The sequence below is a fragment of the Myotis davidii genome, unplaced genomic scaffold (assembly GCF_000327345.1).
Source record: "Myotis davidii unplaced genomic scaffold, ASM32734v1 scaffold1176, whole genome shotgun sequence".
In the NCBI taxonomy this organism is placed as follows: Eukaryota; Metazoa; Chordata; class Mammalia; order Chiroptera; family Vespertilionidae; genus Myotis; species Myotis davidii.
In genome coordinates, this window is record NW_006288437.1 from 23437 (window position 1) to 44896 (window position 21460).

Below are 21460 nucleotides of genomic sequence, written 5' to 3' on the forward strand. Positions count from 1 at the left end.
GAGAGGGGGGTCCTCTCAGCCCAGCCTGCACCCTCTCCAATCTGGGACCCCTCGGACATCCCTCTCACAATCCTGGACTGCTGGCTCCTAATCGCTCACCTGCCTGCCTTCCTGGTCGCCACTAAGTTTCCCCCACTGCTGGTCAGGTCGCCCCCAACTGCCCCCTCCCACCAGCCTAGTCGCCCCTCACTGCCCCCACCAGCCTAATTGCCCCCAACTGCCCCCCCTTCCAGTCTGGTTGCTCCCAACTGCCCCTCCTGTTGGCCTGATTACCCCCAACTGCCAGCCCCGTCCACCCCCCGCCCCCTCGCCGGCCTGGTTGCCCCACGCAGCCTGCTTATTTAGTCATTTGGTCATCCCTCACTAACCCCCCTGCTGACCTGGTCATAGGCAGCCATCTTGTGAGGGCATGAGGGTTAAATTGCATATTACCTATTTATTATATAGGATGGTAATCCAGTACGTAAAATGTTTCCCTGAGTTCTGTGAGCAGCTCTTGCAAATTAATCAAACCCAAGGTTGGGGTTATTGGAAGCTTCATCTATAGCTGTTTAGTCAGAAGCACAGGTGATAACCTGGGCTTGTGCCTGGCGTCAGAAGTGGGGGAGGAAGCAGTCTTGTAGGACTGAACCTTTATCCTGTGGGGTCTGACGCTGTCTCCAGGTAGAGAGTGTCAGAATTGATCTGAAGTATAGAACACCTCGCTGTTGTAGGAGAATTGCTTCAATGTGTGGAACATCATCCCTCCCATGTTGGAATTAGTACTAGAATAATTTTGCACTCATAGTCTTGTGGGGTAGAGAGACAAAAATAAACATATAATTATATTTCCCAAAATAACTTTTACCGATCTCTTACTCCATGTCAAAGCACTTTAAATAATCAAAAACCAAAAAATCTGTGAAATACTTTGTATTTTCTGCTTTATAGATAATAAAACTGAGGTCATACTTAAACTGATGAACAAAAATAGATACAGATGAACAAAGAAACATTGAACAGACTGTCAAACTTCTGGGAAGAAGTGGGAAGGCAGGGGAGGGTTAGGGAGGAGGTAAGAGATCAACCAAAGGACTTGTATGCATGCATATAAGCATAAACAATGGACACTGACAGTAGTGGGTGAGGGCATGTGCCAGGGAGTAAGGGAGGAGGGGGGAGATCAATTGGAGAGGGGAATGAGACATATGTACTACTATTTGTAATACCTTAAACAATAAAAACAAAAAACAAAAAAGTAAACAAACAAAAACCACATCATATTATCAAAGCCACAATTAACTCTTCCACTTCACCTATTTTTATACAACAACAAAAATACTGAGGTCAGATAATTTTCCCAAGGTCACAGCAGGTGGGTCTAATTTGAGAGCCAGGGAATCTGTCTCAAGGTCTGAGTTCTTAACCTCAGAATAATATTGCTTCCAGCTGAGATGAATCTGAGTGTCCTTGTGAAGTGAGAGACAAGGTCATCTGTTTACAGGAGAAGAAATGGATGCGAAGGTTTAGCAGGACTGAGGAATGTCAGGCCCACAGGCCATATAAGGCCCAAGAAACCATTTGGTCTGGCTCTGCTAAGGCATTAGGGGTGAGTTAATTGAATGCTTGACAAATATAGCAGGCTAATTTTTAAGCTGATAATTTTGTATGGCCCAGGAATGATGTTATAAATCTCCAAATGGCCCTTGGCAGAAAAAAGGTCCCCCACCCGTGGCTTAGAGAGGTCAGATGTGGTGCACAGTGGCTGAGGAAACTAGAAGCCTGGGATGAGGGGCTGGAAAAGGGTGTCCCGGCTACCCACATGTCACACACGGTGGACACCTGGATTGGCTGTGGCACTCCGCACTGTTATGTTCCGCAGCCTGAGTGTCACTAATGGAAAGGACAGGCAATAGATTGGTGGTCTGGCCAGGCAGAGGGGTGGAAGGATGGGTAGCAAAAAATGAGGGAAATTAGTGAGCAAATTATAAGTCTGTGGACAATTCATCTAGGCTTCCAAAGGGGCAAAAAGAGGAGTGAAAGATTTAGGAGGGGTGGAAGGATAAGAGATTCATCAGCAAGTTAAATGAGTGTTCAGGATTTCAGCAGTGGCCAAGGCCTGAGTAATTAATTGCAAGACTCAGTTGAGGTGTGAAGATAAAGAATTCAGTTTGGCATAATGTTATAACTGAATCTCTCCCCCACCTAAATTTATATATTGAAGCCATAACCCCCAGTGTGAAGGTATTTGGAGGTGGAGCCTTTAGGAGGTAATTAGGTTTCAATGAGGTCATGGGGGTGCAGTTCCCATGATGGGATGAGCGCCCTTATAAGAGGAGGAAGAGGAAGAGACCAGAGCTCTGGCACTCGCTCTCTCTGCCAAATGATTATACGTGAAGAAAACAGTGGATGCAAACCAGGAAGTGGGCCCTCACCAGACACTGAATCTCCTGGCACCTTGATCGTGGAGTTCTGCCTACAGAACGATGAGAAATGAACGTTTGTTGTTTAAGGCAGCCAATCTATGGTGTTTTGTTACGGAAGCCCAGGCAGACTAATACAGTGCCTATGAGATACTTAAGTGTATCCAGCTCAAGGGTTTCAGACACACAGGGGTTTGAAATCAGGAGAGATTTGTGGGACAGAGGAAGGGGTCTGGAAACTTCAGGTGTATTTAAGGCCACATGAGGGGATGTCCTCACCCTGTGAAGTACATAAAGGGAGAAAAGGAAAGAGCCTGATGAGGACCTTGCAGGACCCCAACATTTAAGAGAAGGACGGAGGAAAAGAGGTCTCCTAAGGTGATGGAGACGAAGTAGTAAAAGAGGGCACATTACTAAAGAGACTGATGTCAAAGAAAAAGGATGATCGATGACAAATTCCTCAACATATCAAGTAAGATAGACAATAGATCACTCTAATCCTTATTGAGAGGGAGCAAAAGCCAGACTGCAATGAGTTGAGAAGAAAAATGAGAGGTGTCCCATTGGAAGAACATGGAGTTGAGATGACTCAGAATTTTGACCAGGAATGAGAATTGTATGGATAGAAGTATTCTGATAGGTTTTGATTCAGGTAGGCATGGGCTCAAATTCCAGTTGTACCTCTGGTTGACCTTAGGCCAATTTCTCCTCTAAATATCTGTCTTCTTATCTCTAAAACAAGGAGTCATTTCACTTTGGCATTTTTGAGACTCTTCGCAATTATATTTATCAAGTGCCTGGCACATAGCTCAAAATGGTGATGGTCTTGAGAATAGGAGCCACTGTAGTGGTTGTGGATGTTATGAGAAAAGAAGATACTTACTCTTTAAATATTATAGATTTAATTTTAGACTTTAAAGGAGAAATATCTAAGAGAGAAAGAGATTAAAGACAGGAGAGAAGAATTAAGAGAGCAAGAAATCCAAGGAATTAGGAAAGACTGACATCTGGACTGTAAATATAATTAGCTATTAGCTGGAGGCAAGATACCGTACACATAGATGCAATGAGGTTTATAAGTATTCGGGGGAGGATAAGACTTTTATACATTCAGTCTATAGTTAGAAACCATTTTCTTAGCTCCTATTATATTACAGACACTGGACACAATGGAGAAAAACAAAGATCATTCCTTTTCTTAACCCTGATCCTTTTTTTAGTGTCCCTCACTTCAGCCAATAATGCTTTCATTAGCAGATGCCCTGCCTACAACCTAGAAATCATTGTGCTCTTCTCCTATAATCACTCACACCACATCTAGGCAGTCACCAACTCCTTTCAGATTTACCTCTTAAATCACCCTCTTTCACATCCTCGACTATGGCTTCAGTACAGGTCACCCATACTTCTGCTCCAGTAACCTTCCAATTGGTTTTCCTGTCTCCAGTCTTGCTCCTGCTCGAATCCATTCTCCATTCTGTTACCTGAATGGTCTTTGAAAATCATGTTACCCATTCAATTCCCCTTAATAATTTTCAGTGGCTAATCACATGGTGCTTTATGATCTGGTTTAACCTCATCCAACCCTTCCTCTTTCTTCATCCAGACAAACTATTCTACATCTCCCAAATGGACCATTGACTCATACCTGTTATTTTGTTTAAAATGTTTGCTTTGTTTAAAATACTCTTGTCTTCCTTCCTTACCTGCTAAAATCCTATGTCACCTCCACTATATCATTTTCTCTCCTGAAATTTTCCCTGACATCACCTTAGAATCTACAAGTCTGGCTTTGGTATACCTTGTATATAGGAACTGTCACTTTAGAATCTCTATATTCCCAAACCCTAGAAGAAGCCTTGGCCCTCAGTTGATATATGATAAATGTTGAATGAATATGCTGTCAGTAGTCTGTGACTATATATGTGCCAGTGTATATGTATATACACATACATATATATCTCAAATATAAGTACATCTAAATGATAGGATTAATATTATCCAGTTAAATACTAGCAGCTGGCTTACTCCATTATGATGAAGAGAAAACATTTTTACCTCATAGAAAATGAGGCAAACGTTTTAAATACCTTGAAAAGCAAAGCTCGATGGTAGAAGATTCCTTTTTTGATCTGTCCAATTGGAACAACATTGGATTTAAGTTGAAATTTTAGTTCACTTATATGAAGTTCCCAGCTGAAATCCTGTAGTTTATCTTTTGGAATTTTACCGCCCATTTTTTCTGCCACATACCTGTGTTAATTACATTGAGATCAAATCAATCAAGTTTAATCTCACTTTAGACACTTTCGAGTGTAACTATATGTAAAAATATATATATATATTTTCTCTGATTTTATTGTTTACTTTAAAAATGTACTTACTATAACTAGGTTAACATTCTGCTTACCAATCCAAAGTATCACTTATAAACAGATATTCTAACAATTGCATTCAATACGTGGCAATAAATGAATGCTAATTTTCCCAATACTTACAAGATACAAATCAGTATCACTTAATTTGTCTCAATGCAGTTTTAAAATGTTATCCTACTCTTGAAAAATATTTGCAAATGATTCAATCTAAAATTCGAGGCATTGTAATAACATATAGTCCTTTTTTTTAAGAAATTTAAATTCAGAGATAAGATGAACACAGACATTTTCCCATTAGATCCCCCAATATTTTAAGTTTTATAATTTTTTTCTTTTAATGTAATTATTTTTAAATTTAGAGAAGGACATGGTATTTATGTAACACTGACATTAGAGGAGAGAGGAAGAGGCAAAAAGGTAAAATAAGTAAAAAGGTGAGCAGGTGGGATGGACGTATACTTTGCCTGTGGGCTTCTCTTAATATGAGGCTCTCAATGAAGAAGTAAGTAAACGCACTGCAAAAATTCTCTGTAGATTAAGGTCACTACATTTTGGAGTGAGGGTAGAATTGCATTAAAGAAAGAATTTCCCTTGTTGTGTGTAGAACGGAGCAAAGAACATCAGTGACAGACAAGAGAAAGTTGAGAGAGAGTTAATTAGCTGACCTGCAATCCCCCCTGGCCAGGTGTGCTGTAATGAAGGGTAGCAACCAAAAGCATGGGGACAAATCTCTGTGTCTCTATCTTCATGTGGGCTCAGGGTAAGAAGGCAATTATTTGGGAAATGATGAGAAGTATTTCTGATAGGAACAAAGCATGAGGACATTTGATAAATGTTGAGATGCGCTAAATCAGAGTACTGCTTGCGTCATCACTTCTCAGCATTAGGAAAACTTTAGCAGCCAAAAATGTTCTATTCCAGGGCTGGCTGATACACAGTCAATGATCTGGTGGCTGTGTTTCTTGCAGTTGTTGCATTCAGGTTTGATGACTGCAGCTCACTTCTATTTGGAGTAGATACGAGCTCCCGTGGAGACCACAGCTGTTGCCAATCCAGTAGCTCAGCTGCTGGTTGGTGTCAGTCAAGAAGGCTCTCTGCTTCTAGTGATTCCTAATCCCTTACAGCTACCACGTTAAGTTCTCAGCTTCCCTTAGAGCCGTGGTTCTCAACCTTGGCTGCACATTAGAATCACCTGGGAATCTTTTTAAAATCCTGATTTCTGGGCCTCATCCTCCGGAAATTCTGTTTCTTTGTTACTAATGTTGTGACCCCACGCCATAACAAAGTAACAGAATTTCTGGAGGATGAGGCCCAGAAATCAGGATTTTAAAAAGATTCCCAGGTGATTCTCATGTGCAGCGAAGGTTGAGAACCACTGTCTTAGTGGAACCAGATTAAATGCTCCAATTAAGAAGGTAACTTCACTGCTTATGCAGAGCGCTGAGCCTGCCCAAACATTTTAGATTATTTATGTTCCCACTTTGGAGCCATGTGAAACATATAACATAAAAACAAGGGTTGGTTATTTGTATTAGAAAATAACTTGTGGGTTTACAAATAATTCACAATAGAATTTATTTAAATTGTGAGAACCCCATATATCCAGGGAATTGTTTCATTTTCAAATTTTTGATTTATTTTAACTTCTTCAAGGTTAAGATTGAAAAGATACTTTTCATGGTTTACCTGAAAAAAAATGACAGGAATTTTTCGCCTATACTTATTTATTTATTTTAGTAAAACATAGTTGGCATATACATAGGTATTTTTCTTTAGGCAATTTCCAGATACTAGTTCTGATTTTTGGCAGAAATCTGATCTAAAATAGAAATTGAGAAAAAAAAAATTGGAAAACCCCCCCCCCCCCCCCCCCCCGCTTCATTGTATTTATGTTTCAGAGTCAGAGGTAGGGAACTATAAAGTTCAATTTTATTATGGCATAGTTGTCTAAAAATTGGCTAAAAAGTGCAAACCACTAAATTAAACATACTTTCCACAAATTGTATATGTGTATATAGACAACTTACTTTGCAAGAGTCTCAATCTGTTCCCTTATATTGGTTATGGGAAGTATTGATTTGGTCACTTCATACACATAAGCACAGAAGTCAGGATCAGCGGGAAGGGACCATTCTTTATCTTGGTTTCCTTCTCCGGCCCATTTTAGTACCACTGTAACCTCTTCCTCCTCCTTCTGTTTTTCCTCTTCTTTTTTACCTTTGCTTTTCCTTTAAGAGTAAACAACAATCAAAATCATAACCTGAATAAGCACAAACTGCTCTGAGTTCATCTGAAGAACATCCCAGAAATACAGTGTTTAAACCTCAATGATGATACCATATTGTTGTCAAATTTTCAATGACAATGGTAGATTTTTATAGTTTCTATGCTTTGCAGGAGATATTAATTTCAAGAGAACACACACACACATATTATGAAAAGTATCTATTGGTCTTCTGAACAATTGTGTAGCAAGATGCCTGGCCCATCATAAGTATGATATAAATATTTATTGAATTGAAAAAATAGGTTGCCTTCTCATGGAGTCTTTGCCAATTTCATATCATCTCTTGCTTCAGTTGACACCTTCTGAAGGAAGAATGCAGATCACAATTTTTAAGAAAAATTATTGAAAACATAGAAAAAAGCAAAACAAAACAAGGATGGTATAGAATTCTTGTCATGCAGGGACAAAGGCTCACCAAAAGTTTATCTGGGGAAATGTACTTATTTATTTAAATTAAATTTATTGGGGTGACATTGGTTAATAAAACATACAGGGTTCAAGTGTACAACTCAATAAAACATCCTCTGCACACTGCATCATGCGCCCATTGCCCAAAGCCAAGTCTCTTTCTGTCCCCATTTATCCCTCCTTTGCTCACTTCCACCTCCCCCCACACCCTTTGAAATGTACTTAGTTCTGTACTTAGGAAAAATGGCAGATACCTAGTAAACAGTGAAGATACTACTTAATTAAAAGATAATATTAATTAAAATGTCCAGATTTAGAGAAATTACTAGTTATCATATAGGTTTTTGTTTACTAAAGATGCAAATTATTTTGTCCAGTGGAAAAGATACTCTCAGAGGTTACAGTTTATTGTTCTAGTGGTTAATAACCTACAGTATGTTTTGTTATGTAATTTGTCGGTCTTTTTCTAACATTTCTTAATTAAATACCTAGCTTCTCAAATGTTCTTTGGACCAATATTAACATCTTACTGATTCTCTCTAATTAATGAGTTGAACAAAAACAATGGCCTGGGTTCTTTTTCCACACTTTACCCTGTCTCTCCCACTGAATATAGTCCTAAAACCTGCACAGAATGTATGCAATCACTATTTGAAGATTCTGAAAAGTAATTATTAGCAGAAAGATCAGAGAAGACATTGAATCACTACCTAACTGTTGGTGAATCTAACCCTTTATTTTTGTCCACTGTTCTATAAGCTGAACTAGACGTAGCCCTAAGTCTGGAAGTGGGCATCAGCACAGGCAGTGAAAGCTCAAGGAGAAGCCTGTTTGAGAAACAGGGAAGAGACAGAGTAGAGTGGGGAAAAGCCCTGTTTTTTTCTTATTTTTCTCATTCTCTTGTGCTCCAGCCCCTAAGGAATCCCATCCTGTGACAGTGGTGACAGTGGTGTTGTCCAGGTCCCTAGGAGCCAAAGACTGCTGTAGACTCAATCCTCCTGCTGTTTGGCTGTATATATGGATGCAGCCATGGCAAAGCTGTATCAGGGCAGAGTATATAAAGGGAAGCCCCAATGAACCAGCAAAGACAAAGGAGATTATGTAGAGGAAGGAGCTCAGGAGAGCCACCATATACATTTGTTTGTGGATTCCTAGGCTTACTCCCAAGCTGTGCGTACATGGTTTCGACCCAAAAAACACCTACGTAGGTTTTGAAGGTGGAACTATGAGATAGACCACTGCCCAAGTCCCAAACTGGACACTAGTTGGCACACAAGCAGGGCAGATCCAAACAACACTGCAAAATCTTTGAACCTGAGACTGACTATGGATGACAACTCACAGATCACTGGTTGGAATTTGAAGACTGAAAGCAACTGGGTCAAGTACCTACTAAAACATACACACACAAAGGAATATCCTCCTTAGAATGCATAAAAGACGCATAAAAAAAACTGCAGCACTCATAACATGACATTACAATCTAATTACTCAGCATACAAAGAACCAGGAAAACCTCAACTCAGATGAGAAAAAACAATCAACAGACATCAATGCCAAGATGGCACAGATATAAATGCTGCAATTAGTAACAAATATTCTTGAAATGAATAGAGAGTTAGAAAGTTTTAGAAAGAAATAGGACATATACAAATAGAATTTTAGAGCTGAAAATATAATACAGAAACTTAGAAAAATACAACTTCCTGAATGTGTTTAATAAAATAGAGATAACAGAAGAATGAATCTATAAACTTGAAGACAGATTAATAAAAAGTAACCAATCTAAGCAACACAAAGAACAAAAGATTGAAAAAAAACAACTAACAGAGTCTCAGGGACTTGTTGTAAGATTAAAAAAAGACCTCATATTGGTGTCATCAAATACCCAGAAGAGTAGGAGAAAGGTGAAGTACAGAAAAAAAAATAATTAGGACTGAGATAACTTCCTCAATTTCGTTAAAGACATAAATCTACAGAGTCAAGAATTTTAGTAAATGTAAAGATAAACCCAAAGAATTTCACTCCCAGACACACCAAAATAAAACTATCAAAAACTAAAGACAAAGCAGATAGCATAATTGTCTATGTAGAAAACCCCAAGGAATCTATTAAAAAAACAAAACCCCCAAAATCTCCTAGAACTAACAAGCGAGTTTATCAAGGTTTCAAGATATATGCGCAACATCCAAAAATTGTGTTTCTATATAAAAGCAACAAACATGTAAAAAGTGAAAAAGTTTTGGAGCACTTAACAATTGCTCCAAGAAAGTTAAACCCTTGACAAAATATGTAAAGAATCTGAGTGCTGAATATTAAAAATGCTATTGAAAGCAATCAAATAAGATCTAAATAAAGGATGAAACATACTGTGTTCATAGATTTAAAGATGCAACATATTAAAGATGTCAATTCTCCCCAAAATGATTTCTAGGTTTCATGTAACTCCTATCAAAATCCAAGCAGAGTTTCTTTGTAGACATAAAAATATCTTACTCTAACATTTATACAAGAAGGCACAGAATGGCCAAATCAATCTTGACAAAGAAGAATAAAGTGGGGAGAAACCCTACTTGATATCAAAGCTCACTATACAGTTACAGTAACCCAGACAGAACAATACTGGTGGAGAGCAAGGCACACAGATTAATGCAACAGAACAGAGGACCCAAAAATAGACCCACCAATATGCTCAACTGATTTTTTTTGACAAAGATACAAAGGTAATTCAATGAAAGAAGTACTAGTATGGCCTTTTCAGCAAATAGTGCTGAAGCAATGAAACATGTACGATCCTTGTGGTGACAGAAATAGAGACATGAACTTACAGATGTATTAAAATTGTACAGAACTACACACACACACACACACACGCACAAACGCACGCAGTAAAACTGGGGATATCTGAATAAAAAATCATTGGATATATCAACCTAAGATACAATGTAATCTAAAATCTCTAAGCAAAATATAATATTTCTCTGCTGTATCATCTTTACCTTTTCCTTGTATGTAAAATAAACTGAACATATTCACATACATAGTAAATTAGGAAACAAAACTAGGAACCAACACTAGGAAGGCCAATTAGAATGGTAGAGAGCATAGATAGGTTTCATTGCTTTCTAAAATTACAGGCTCACTTTCTAAGACTGAAGAGCTCCACCCTGTGATTACACAGAGCGACCTATAAAACAGAGAGGTGTACTTCTCACTGAGTGTGCTGCCTGAAATTAGAGTCGATTGGCGTGTAGAAGATTTTATCCAGCACAGGGGCTAAGCACGTCAGGGAGGGCTGTCTCATTGAGTGATTACAAATAGATAATTTACCGGAACCCCGGAATGCTACTTCCCTGCGGATATAAAGAGAAGTATTTCATTTGGACTTCTTTCCCATGAAGGCTGCCAAGTTGTGTTATAAGGGATTCAATACCTACATGAATTTCATTTCTAAATAAATATGGAAAAAAAAGCACTTGGAAATTACAAAATTAATTCCTCTAAAAGTAACCTCCAGAAAGAACATCAATTTATGAATAAAGGTAGCAGAACTTTTACCTTTCTTGCAGAGACTTTACCAAAACAACCTCAGAAAGCAGAGACTTCTGTGTGGATCCAACACAATTAGGATATTATGTATTTTCATAAGAGATGAGTAGGTAGGCAGTTAAGTAGGTAGAGAGAGATTTGTCTGGACCCAAATTGTATTCTGATATTTTCAAAGTTTAATCACTTGCTCTTTTTTGATATCAACTAGATGAATATATAAACTATAGGACAAGGATATAGGAAGAAATAAGTCATGAATCCAACCCACTTGGGGTTTTAATTGAGGTAGGAAGATTTTTGGTAGGTGAAAAGTAAATGCAATACCAAGTAGCAATCAATGAATTCCATTTGAGTGAAAAAATAAGAAATTCAAGGAGTTCAATGTCCACTGGGTGTCCTATTTCCACCCAGTCTATTCCAACAGGATGAGAAGGGAGTATTGTACCAAGTGAAGTTATGCTTTATTTAGATTAGGAATTATATATATATTCTAATAAATATATATTAGAAGCCGGATGCATGAAGATTTGTGCAAGAATAGGTCTTCCTTCCCCTGAATGCCAGCATGCTGTGGGCTCGCTCTGGCAGCCTGTGCAGCGGCAGCGGAGGACTGGAGAGGTTGGGTGCACAGTGCGTTTCACTTTCCCATTGTGAAAGTGGGATGCAACTGGCCCTCTTCCTCATCCTCTTCCTCCTCTGCCCTCCACCTCCTGTCCACCCGCTCTCCCTCCATGCCCATCGCTCCTCCCCTCTTGATTTGGCGAGATAGGGAGGAGGGAGATCTGATAATTTGGGTTACTGTGTAGGTGGCCTTTTTCATCTATTCAAAACAAAGCCGAGCCTCCTGCCGCTGCTGCCATGGCTGCCACCATTGCCTCTTGGCTGGCCTGGGGCTCCCGGGGCGCGATAACTGTGCACTGAGTGAGCTCCTGCATGTGTCCGCGCCTGTGGGGCTGCTCCAATGCTAGAGTTTTGTTTACCTGAGCAGTGGGGCAGGGGTGGGGTAGAGGGAGATGCCAGACACCAGGAGCTATGACCTCAGGCACCAGAGGGTTGCCTCTGAGGCCAGGGGCTGGGCCACAGGGAGGCTGCAAGGACTGTTGACAGGTGTGGAGCGTGGCAGGGAGGCCCTGGGCAGCTGGGGCGGGGCCACCACCATCTTTGTCAGGTTAATTTGCATACTCACTCCTGATTGGCTGTGGGTCATCGCAAAGTGATGGTCAATTTACATATCGCTCTCTCTCTGTTGTCTGTCTCCCCACTAGGATTTAAGTTCTATGAGGACAGAATTTTCACTGCTATTTTCCCCACACTGGAACAATTCCTGGAACCTAGTGTATGGTCAATTAATTTACTTTTTCCATTTTACTGATGAGGGAACTCAGGCAAGGACGCCAACTAAGCACTGTGCTAAATAGTGGGGATGAAGAGAGAAATTATTCAATCAGACATGTTCTTGTCCTCAAAGAGCTCTCAGTCCAGTAGAGGAGAAGCAGAGAGGCCCCATGAGGAGGAGAAGGGAGGTGAAGGGCAAAATTGTCAGGGCTGGAGCCATAGCGGCAGGTTAGAAGCAGAGATCAGAATACTGAGCAACAGAGACTGACAATACAAAACAAGGTCAGAAATGGGAATAAGTAGCTCTGAGATCTGGGGAACTAAACCTTAGGGATCTTAGGGGACAGTCTCAGTTTAGAAAGTAGCTGGTTCAGATGAGTGCCAAATACACTCCAATTCCACAGTGGTTTTGAGGGCTTATGTCCTCAAAAGTAAAGGGCCATGGAGTGTGGCAGGAGGTCCAGATGGATTTTGAAGAGTCCAGGAGAGTGCTCACGAGAGAAATAATGTATTTTAAAATATGTAAACAAGTAGGAAGTGTGTTTAAAGTATGGCAGGCCTGCAAAACACACAAGCACAGTCTACAATCAGTGGTTCTCAACCTGTGGGTCGCGACCCTTTCACGGGGGTCGCCCAAGACCATCAGAAAACACATATATAATTACATATTGTTTTTGTGATTAATCACTATGCTTTAATTATGTTCAATTTATAACAATGAAATTGGGGGTCACTACAACATGAGGGACTGTATTAAAGGGTCGCTGCATTAGGAAGGTTGAAAACCACTGGTACATGTTTCGGCCAAAGAAGAAGTTGGTCTTGTTTGCCTTGTCTCCCTCTGGGAGGTCCCTGCGGGGGCAGAGACCTCAGTGAGCAGCTGGGTGGGTGGGATGCACACAGCAGGGAGAGCGGGATGCCCCAGCCCGTGTGCTGCCACCTGCAAAGGCAGCCCCTGGAAGAGGACAGAACTGTTCCTTTTCAGTTGATTACTATCCTGGGTTGGACTTTTAATTGACTGACTAGAGACTGCTTCCGTCGTCATTTTTGAATTAAAGTGACTGTAGGACTTAATAATGATCAAAGTGCCCTGAGTTCTCACCCGGAGGCAGGAGAAGAAATCCTTCTGGGTAAATTTGAGAGATGGCGAGAGACAAAAATAAGGTTAATTTTAATTGCATAACGTGAGTCCTGCTTAGTTCAACATACTGATGCCACAAGAAGAGCTTCCCATTTAAAAACCACCCCTCCCTTTCACCAACTTTTTTGGGTAATGAAAACTTGACCTGATTACAATTAGGAGAAGAGTAAGAACTGCATTTCTTACCTGGATCCTTTCTCTTTAGCGGCACTTCTGCTAACAGCAGTATTTCGTCCAGAAGCAGGTTCCGATTTCTCTTCTGTGGGAGATCCAAATCCAGCACTAAAATAATAACTAGCTTTTCTTGTCATATGTAAAAAACCACAACCACTTTCAATCATATGGAAAATACATTGCATTTAAAGGCAATTAATAACTTATAAGGCATTTTCACTTCTTTTATATGCTTTGATTACAAAGCAGGGCACCAGGCATTAGTTCATTTACAGATGAAGAAACTAAGCTTGCTCTCAGACTCTTAACTCATGTGCTCAACATCTCACTGTGGGTTCACAGCAGAGAGAATGTCAAGCCAGGTTTCCTGCCTCCTTTCCCATAGCTATTTTAAAAAACAACTATGAAGTTATATTACTCTAAGAAGAATCAAAGACTGGTTGCCAAAATCTAATTTTTGTACTCCCAAATTAAGAGGAGAATTATTTGAGTATAGATAAAAGATCATTTTCTTACCTGGCCTTTTCTTTACTAGCTCTTCTTAAAGAAGAGGAAGAAGAAATACTTCGCCCATAACCAACCTCTGAGGATTTATCTTCTGTAGATGGAGGAGGAGAACTGCAATTTTACATATTTGAAAGTATGGATGAATTAAAATAATTTATTCATCAATATTAGCTTTGTCCTACAAAACAGATTTCTTCCCTGAAAATCATATTTGGAGTTGACTCTTAACAGTGACATTAATTTAAAAGCATAAAGGAGAGGTTAAAATAAGACAATAAATAGTATAAAGCTTTCCATAAACTAGAATAAGACATATTTTTATAAAATGTGTCCCATAAAATGTATTATAGAGATATATGTGACCATTTAAAGAAGGATGTTGACGCTTCAATTTTTAGCTCTCCTATTTGCCTCTTAATATATATACATACACACACATTGTGCAGTAGTTGGACACCTGCACACAGTTCTAGAGAGTTGTAAACATCACTCTTCTTAGTTTGCTCCTATCTAGTTATACATTCTTCAATTACTTCATGACACCAGAAAAGTAAGAAACCCTGGCTGCTGAAATACACATGGGGTTGACTGGTAACACAGAGTCAGAGGGAAAGCCATGGTGATATTCCTGACTTTACTATGTGAGGCTATGAATTTATGCATCAGTGTTTATTTTCATGGTGCTTGATATGCAGGGGAAAGGAAAGATAGCATACTGGGGATCTTTACATAGTCACCTGATCATAGACAAGCAAAAGTGTATGTGCTTCCCTACATCCCTCTTTCCCCCAAAGACTCACACATCAGATTTACTGTTAACCAAGAGTATAGTACGTAGGTCATTTGGTTCTTGTAAGCAGAGATCCTTCAAAGGCCAAAGTTTGGTACCAGGATTTATCTGTGGATAATTTAAAGATTGTAAAGTAATATTGGCACGGGTTATATTTTTTAATATGATTGCTGTTACAATATGTTCTCAACAGTTTGAGGTGTCTGATTTTACATACACACACACACACACACACACACACACATACACACACACACACCTTAGAAATAGGAACCTGGAGTTGTGGATATCTTGCCTTTGAGCAGGATATATCTCTCTAGTTCCCCACAATCTCTGTTGCTTTATTCTCAGCTATTTCACACCATAATTATCAATTTGACCCCTGAAAGTATCTGAGTTTAAAAATCCACCTATAGACATAAGGGAGAACTTATTGTCTGAAAGAGTAACTAGTTACTAAACAGATTACAAAAAAAAATTGTGAGGCTACCTGAAAAGAGGCTAGACAAAGCTCTACACTAGCTATTTTATGAGCCTGGTGAAGATTAGATGAGATCACCTTCTGAGTTCGTTTCCAACTATATAATAGTTAGATTCCTCTCTCATCCAAGATGCTTTTCATGGTCCTTTTAAAATAAGACAGATCATTTCATTCTTCTGCCAACGTTTCCCAGTTCATTCAGAGTAAAGGCCAAAATCCTTCTGATGGTTTACAAGACTGACATGACCTGGCCTCTCTTCATCTCTCTGACCTACTCTCCACTCTCTGCCCCTTGGTTCCCTCAGCTCCAGCTGCACTGACTGCTATTTCTTAAGTACGCCAAGTGTGTTCACACCCAATGGCTTCTGCACCAGTTTCCTCTGCCTAGAAATCTCTTCCCAGGATACCCTCATGGCTAACACCTGCACCTTCTTCACCTTTTTGATCAGATATTACCTCTTGGTGAGGCCCCCCAACCACAATTTTGAAAATTACAACCATCAACCCCAGTCCTCCCCAGCCCTACAGAGCCCCCTTATCCTGCCTCTGCTCTACCTACCTCTCCCTCATAGCTCTTATTTTAATTATGTGATGTAATTTATTTAGTTGTGATGTTTATTGTTTATTGTCCGCCTCTTCCCACTGGTGCCATGGGAGTAGAGATCCTTGACTCTTTTGTTCACTGACATATTCAAAGCCTACAATACTAGAAATGTAATATTTACTGAATGAATGAATCAGAGAATTCTTCTTTATAAAGGATATTGTTTCCTTAACATTTTAAAAAACTCATGAATAAGATAACATTTTATCATCATTTTCTGATCCATGGCAATGTTTTTCTAATATGTTCTTTGTTGATTTTTCTGCTCTTCTCCCTCAAAGCATCTTTATACTACTGTTGTGCCAATTTTTAAAAAATGAATAATCAATGAGATGAGCTTTCTCAGAGCAGTGACTTCTCAGTGGTTTGTACGTGCATTGTAGGGGTTTGTGTTATGGTGGTGATGGTGGCCAGGGGAAGCAGAAGCAAGAGCTAGAGTAAAATTTTAGGCTAGCTATTTTTCATTATTCAAAATACCTCTAATTCTGTTATCATGATACAGTGTTTCCTGCAAATGTGACTTATATACGGGGTTCTTGTTATGGCCCTGTTTCCTTTGCTTCTTTGGACCAATTCGGCCCAAAAGGGCTTCTGCTGTCAGCCTTGCCGACCCCAGCTCCTGGTCCTGCACCCACCTGGAACAGTTTTCCATTTGTACTTCTGCGTTTTCCCATCACCTCAGGAAATAGATTTAAATATATATATTGATTTCAGAGAGTAAGGGAGAGGAAGAGAGAGAAACATCAATGATGAGAGAGAATCATCTGCACACCCCACACTGGGAATTGAGCCCATAACCCGGGCATGTGCCCTGACCAAGAATCGAACCATGACCTCCTGGTTCCTAGGGTGACACTCAACCACTGAGCCACAGAGCTGGGCAGGAAGTAGATATTTTTGATAGTATTTTCTGAGATCTGGTACCACTAGCACTCTTGTGCTTCCTTCCCCCTTTCATGCTTCCTTTTGAACAGCTTCTGCCTGATTTCAGGGATTTTTAGTAACTTTTAAATTTGTTTGAAGTCTGAGGATCATATATGTTTCCTAGTTTTGCCTTAAATGGAATCTGTGGATTTTTAAATGTTCTTAATTTTTCTTATTGCTTTTGCTTTTGGTTTCCAGAAGAAGCAGAAAACACTGGCTTAAGCAGCAATGACAAAAAGTCCTCAAGATTCTCATTTTTAGCTTCCCATTTCTCTCAACATTAACACTGAATTGCACTGTAAGTTGTTTTAAAAATCATAATTGGAAATGCAGTTAAGTAAAACATTATTATTCTACATCACATTTTAAAATCCAGTACTACAATTTGATTAATTTCAATTATATGATGCTAAAATTAAAAACTTATACTTATGTCCTTATCACTAACATTGAGCCCTAGAAATAACAGAACACCAAACTGAAAATGTGGTTCTTTCATATCTTCTCTGAAACCTGAACTAGCATAGCAAGCTGATTTAAGTAAAAGTAATCATGTTCTAGTTAAAAGAATAAACAAATGCAAAATCTTATAGCCAGACAAAGTCAAGGATGAAGTTCTGATTCCCAAGTGTCAGTCTGTAAAAATAAAACATGTTAGGTGGTTACAAAATTGCAATGTAATGGCATCATGATTAAGGAAGAGACCCTTATCATACATACATACTAAAATACAAGTCAGTGCTCCCGCTTACCCGGCCATAATCATAGAAGCCGTCACTGATGATGTTACTTGATGACAAGTAGCCAGTCTGGCTGTATTTCAGAGACAGGTGGTTGTTGAGCAATTTGTTATAAGCTACCTCACTGAATTTATTTTTTCGAGTTACTGATAGGTTGATTTCTTCAAGGATCTCTAAAGCCCTGTCAATAAAAGCAAAATTTGCTTTATATAAGCCACCCAACGTTAAGTTCTCACTTATCTACCTAGCCAAGATCCTGAATGCAATGGAAAGGGTATAGCCATCCAACCCTTTTAGATAAAGTAATACTGTCAGTTATGAAGACAAATCAGTCTTTCTGAGAACATATATACCTTGTAGTTACTCATGTTCAAAGAGTTGAAAAGGACACTTTTTTGGGGGAAAAAAGATTCTTCATTTAAAGCAAAATTAATATTCAACTCCAACTTTTGCAACTAACCAGGCAATATATACAGAGAATAAAAATGTTTAGAAATAGGGTAATCCGGTCTGTGAAACCTAACCAACCCTATTTGCTGATGTGCTAAAAACCCCATCTGTCATTGGTAAGGGAACAGATCTGGGGAGGCTGGCTAAATGTTGGGTTCTGATGAAAAGATTCGGGTCGGAGAAGGAGCAAAATGGGGTGGTCATCAGGGCTCACCCATTTTATTTTAGAAAGTTGAGGGACAGACAGGGTTGTATTACAATAGTTGAGGAAAATGAAGGAAGCATTTCTCAAGAGGAAAACATGGAAAAGGAAATGTTGGACATGATTTTATAAAGGTGGGGAGGAGAGAAGGACCTTCCTTCCACCAGGCAGTCCCTCCAGAGGTGAAGCCCTTGCTGTGCCCTGCAGCACCCTGAGCGCTCTGTAGACCTGAGAGGGGGAGTGTAGACTCTGCCTGACCTTCCTTAGGCCTGAAAAGTGTGCTCTTCATCTTCTGCTCTTCATCTGAGCCGGAAACTTGAGACAGCTCCACTCACCCGAGCCTGCACAATTCAGCGGCCATCAGCTCATCGCCGGCACAGACCATCACGGCCCAGCTGGCGTGCCTTCTGACGTCATCGTTCTTGGAGCGCAGGAGCTCTATGAGGGGCTCCAGTCCACCTGAATTTCTTAACTAGAAGTAGACACCGACACTGCATGCATTAGGAGTCCAGAATATAAGCATTATGATTTAAACAACAACAACACACAACTCATTATTTGATTGTTTAAAGGCTGTAACTATGTAAAAGCATTTAAAGATGTGTCCATATTAAATTTATTAAATTCAGGGGGCAAAATCAATCACAAACCCTTACAAACAAAATCCCAATTTTCTGTTCAAAGTCAAGAAGAGGCCACAGTAAAGTAATCGAGGGAGGTCACGGTGATTTTGCACAGCGTGGAGGCTGGGGAAAGAGCCGTCTTCTCACTGCCCACAAGTGGGATGCCCTGTGGGCTCCTCAATACTGAATGCTCATTTGGCCCTGAGGTAGACCCAGAAGTCCTTGTTTCTGGAAGGGGTCTTGCAAATGTGATTAAGTTAACAACGATGTCCTGTATTAATAGGCCCAATGTCGGCACAAGATGGCTGCCCCCAAGTCTTTACAAGATGGTCGTCACAAGATGGCCACAAGATTTAATAGGGTCAACCACAAGGACTAAACACACTATTATGTGATGTACTTGTAGGAAATGCAATTCTATGTTTTAAAAATTTGCAATATGAGAAACTAGAGCGTATGTATAACTCATATGTGTAATTCCAAGAACCACAGTGAAAGGCATACCTGTTCACCTACCACCAGCTTAAGAAATAGCACATTTCAATATCCTTGAACCCCTGGGTGCTCCTCTGAATCACATCCACACCCTTAGTCCCCCAAGGGGAAACCACTTTTTTGAACTTGGGGTTAATCATTCTGTCGCTTTTCTTTATAGTTCTAGCTGGTATGTATGTGTGTGTGTGTATGTGTGTATGCCTAAACAACTTCTTCGCTTCATTAGTACACTTCTTAGTACATTTCTGAATGGTATAAAAATAGAATCATAAGACAAATTCTTCACAACTAACTTTTGCTTAGCATGAAGCTCTTTGAGATTCATCTCTGCTGTTGTCTGTAGCAACAGTTCATTCATTTTTACGGATGTGAGATCCCAGTTTATGAATATGCCATAATTTATTTACCCACTCTCTTAACAGCTGGACAGCTGGTTTGTTCCCAGTTATTTAGATACTATACACAATGCTTCCTGGAGCATAGAGGCAAGGCACTGCCTTAAGAATATATACTTAGAAACAGAACGGCCGGTCTACAAGGTCTGCTCACATTCTTTGCTAGATAATGCCCATTTGTTTTCCAAAACGTTGCACCAATTTTGAAAGACTTAAATGATGGATCAGTTCAAACATTTGAAAATGTTTCACATTAATCCACCCATAAGTAATGACCAGAAAAATGAGAGCAAATGTTATGAAAATACTCACCTCTGCCCGGGCCTCAGCGTCACACGCAGTCGCAGCGATGGTGAGAGCGGCTTTGCTCTGCACGACCATGTTCGCAGAATGCAGCGGGCCGATGAGGGCGTGCATGATGTCGTGGCTCTGGATGCTCACCCGCAGAGCCTCCTGCATTGCCATGTTCGTCAGCACAGTGGCGGCGTTGGCCACGGCTCCGTCTCGTTTACTGGACAGGATGTTGACTAATGGATCAATACCATCAGCTTCGGCAGCAGCACTGGGTAAACGAAGGCGAAATGAGTGTCATTCATCCAAGTTCAAGAAATTGTATTTGGAGTGTACAACTGAGCTTATGAAACAAATGAGCACATAAATGCAGTTTTGGAAAGAAATTAATTTACAATGCGATGAGCCCAGAATTGAGGCTTTAGTCGTTTAAATGAAGTCTGGGGAAATGTCGGAAATGAATGAATTTAAATGATTCTTTTCCTGTATCTACAGCATTGGTTATAGGAAAATGTATGACTACTTCTTAGAAAATCTACTGCTCTTCATTTTTTAAATCAGTGATACATATAAGATCAGGCAATTCTATTCAAATAAAGTCTCTTGAAATATTTCTAACCAACAGGAAAATAAAGCGTTAAATAGGATGAATCAGTGAGCATGGGAACTCTGATTCAGTTAAAATACTTTAGTCCATCTTTCCCCTTTTCAGATTAGGTTGCTAATTATAAGCAGAAGTTACATTTGAAGGCAGCAACCATTTTGCTTTTATAAGTTAAACAGCAAAAATCAAAGTCATGACATTGACATAAATAAATATGTAATTTCAATTATATAGACATATTCAATTGCTAAATTTCTGATTTCTAGTATAAAAAGACTATATTATCCATTAACATATTAACATTTTCTCACAGTTAGAAAGACTAAATCTCCTTTGAAGAACTCCATGTTTTCTATAATCCTTGCTTCATAAATAGTTAAAAAGCTCATAAAATAGTAAAAATAAAAAAGAGATCATTTTAATGAGTGGAAAATGATTTAATTATGTGTTATAATGTTTAAAATGGCTTCAAATAAGAGATGTTCCAAGCAATAAGATATATAGAGCATCCTGGTTTTAAAGGAATTCCCAAAATTGTGAGCTAAAATCCAAGTAAATCATCATGGGAATAGAGGTAATCAGGGCAATAAAAGCATACTTGAGATTTTAATAATATCAACATCTCTTTTAAGTTTATATTTGACACATTTCTTCATTTAAGATCATGTTAATAACCAACA

The 21460-nt window shown here is 39.4% G+C and overlaps 1 protein-coding gene across 1 annotated transcript in view; it reads right to left on the bottom strand.

Moving 5' to 3' along the window:
• ARMC3 (armadillo repeat containing 3) overlaps window positions 1-21460 on the bottom strand; it is a 162995-nt gene that overhangs the window by 4805 nt on the left and 136730 nt on the right. The window contains exons 8-15 of the mRNA XM_015561742.1: window positions 20198-20447; window positions 18708-18844; window positions 17733-17901; window positions 14982-15079; window positions 14191-14292; window positions 13687-13782; window positions 6808-7008; window positions 4493-4655 (exon numbers count right to left, since the gene is read on the bottom strand). Of these exons, the coding sequence (XP_015417228.1) occupies window positions 4493-4655; window positions 6808-7008; window positions 13687-13782; window positions 14191-14292; window positions 14982-15079; window positions 17733-17901; window positions 18708-18844; window positions 20198-20447 (1216 nt within the window). The remainder of the gene's footprint in view (window positions 1-4492; window positions 4656-6807; window positions 7009-13686; window positions 13783-14190; window positions 14293-14981; window positions 15080-17732; window positions 17902-18707; window positions 18845-20197; window positions 20448-21460) is intronic.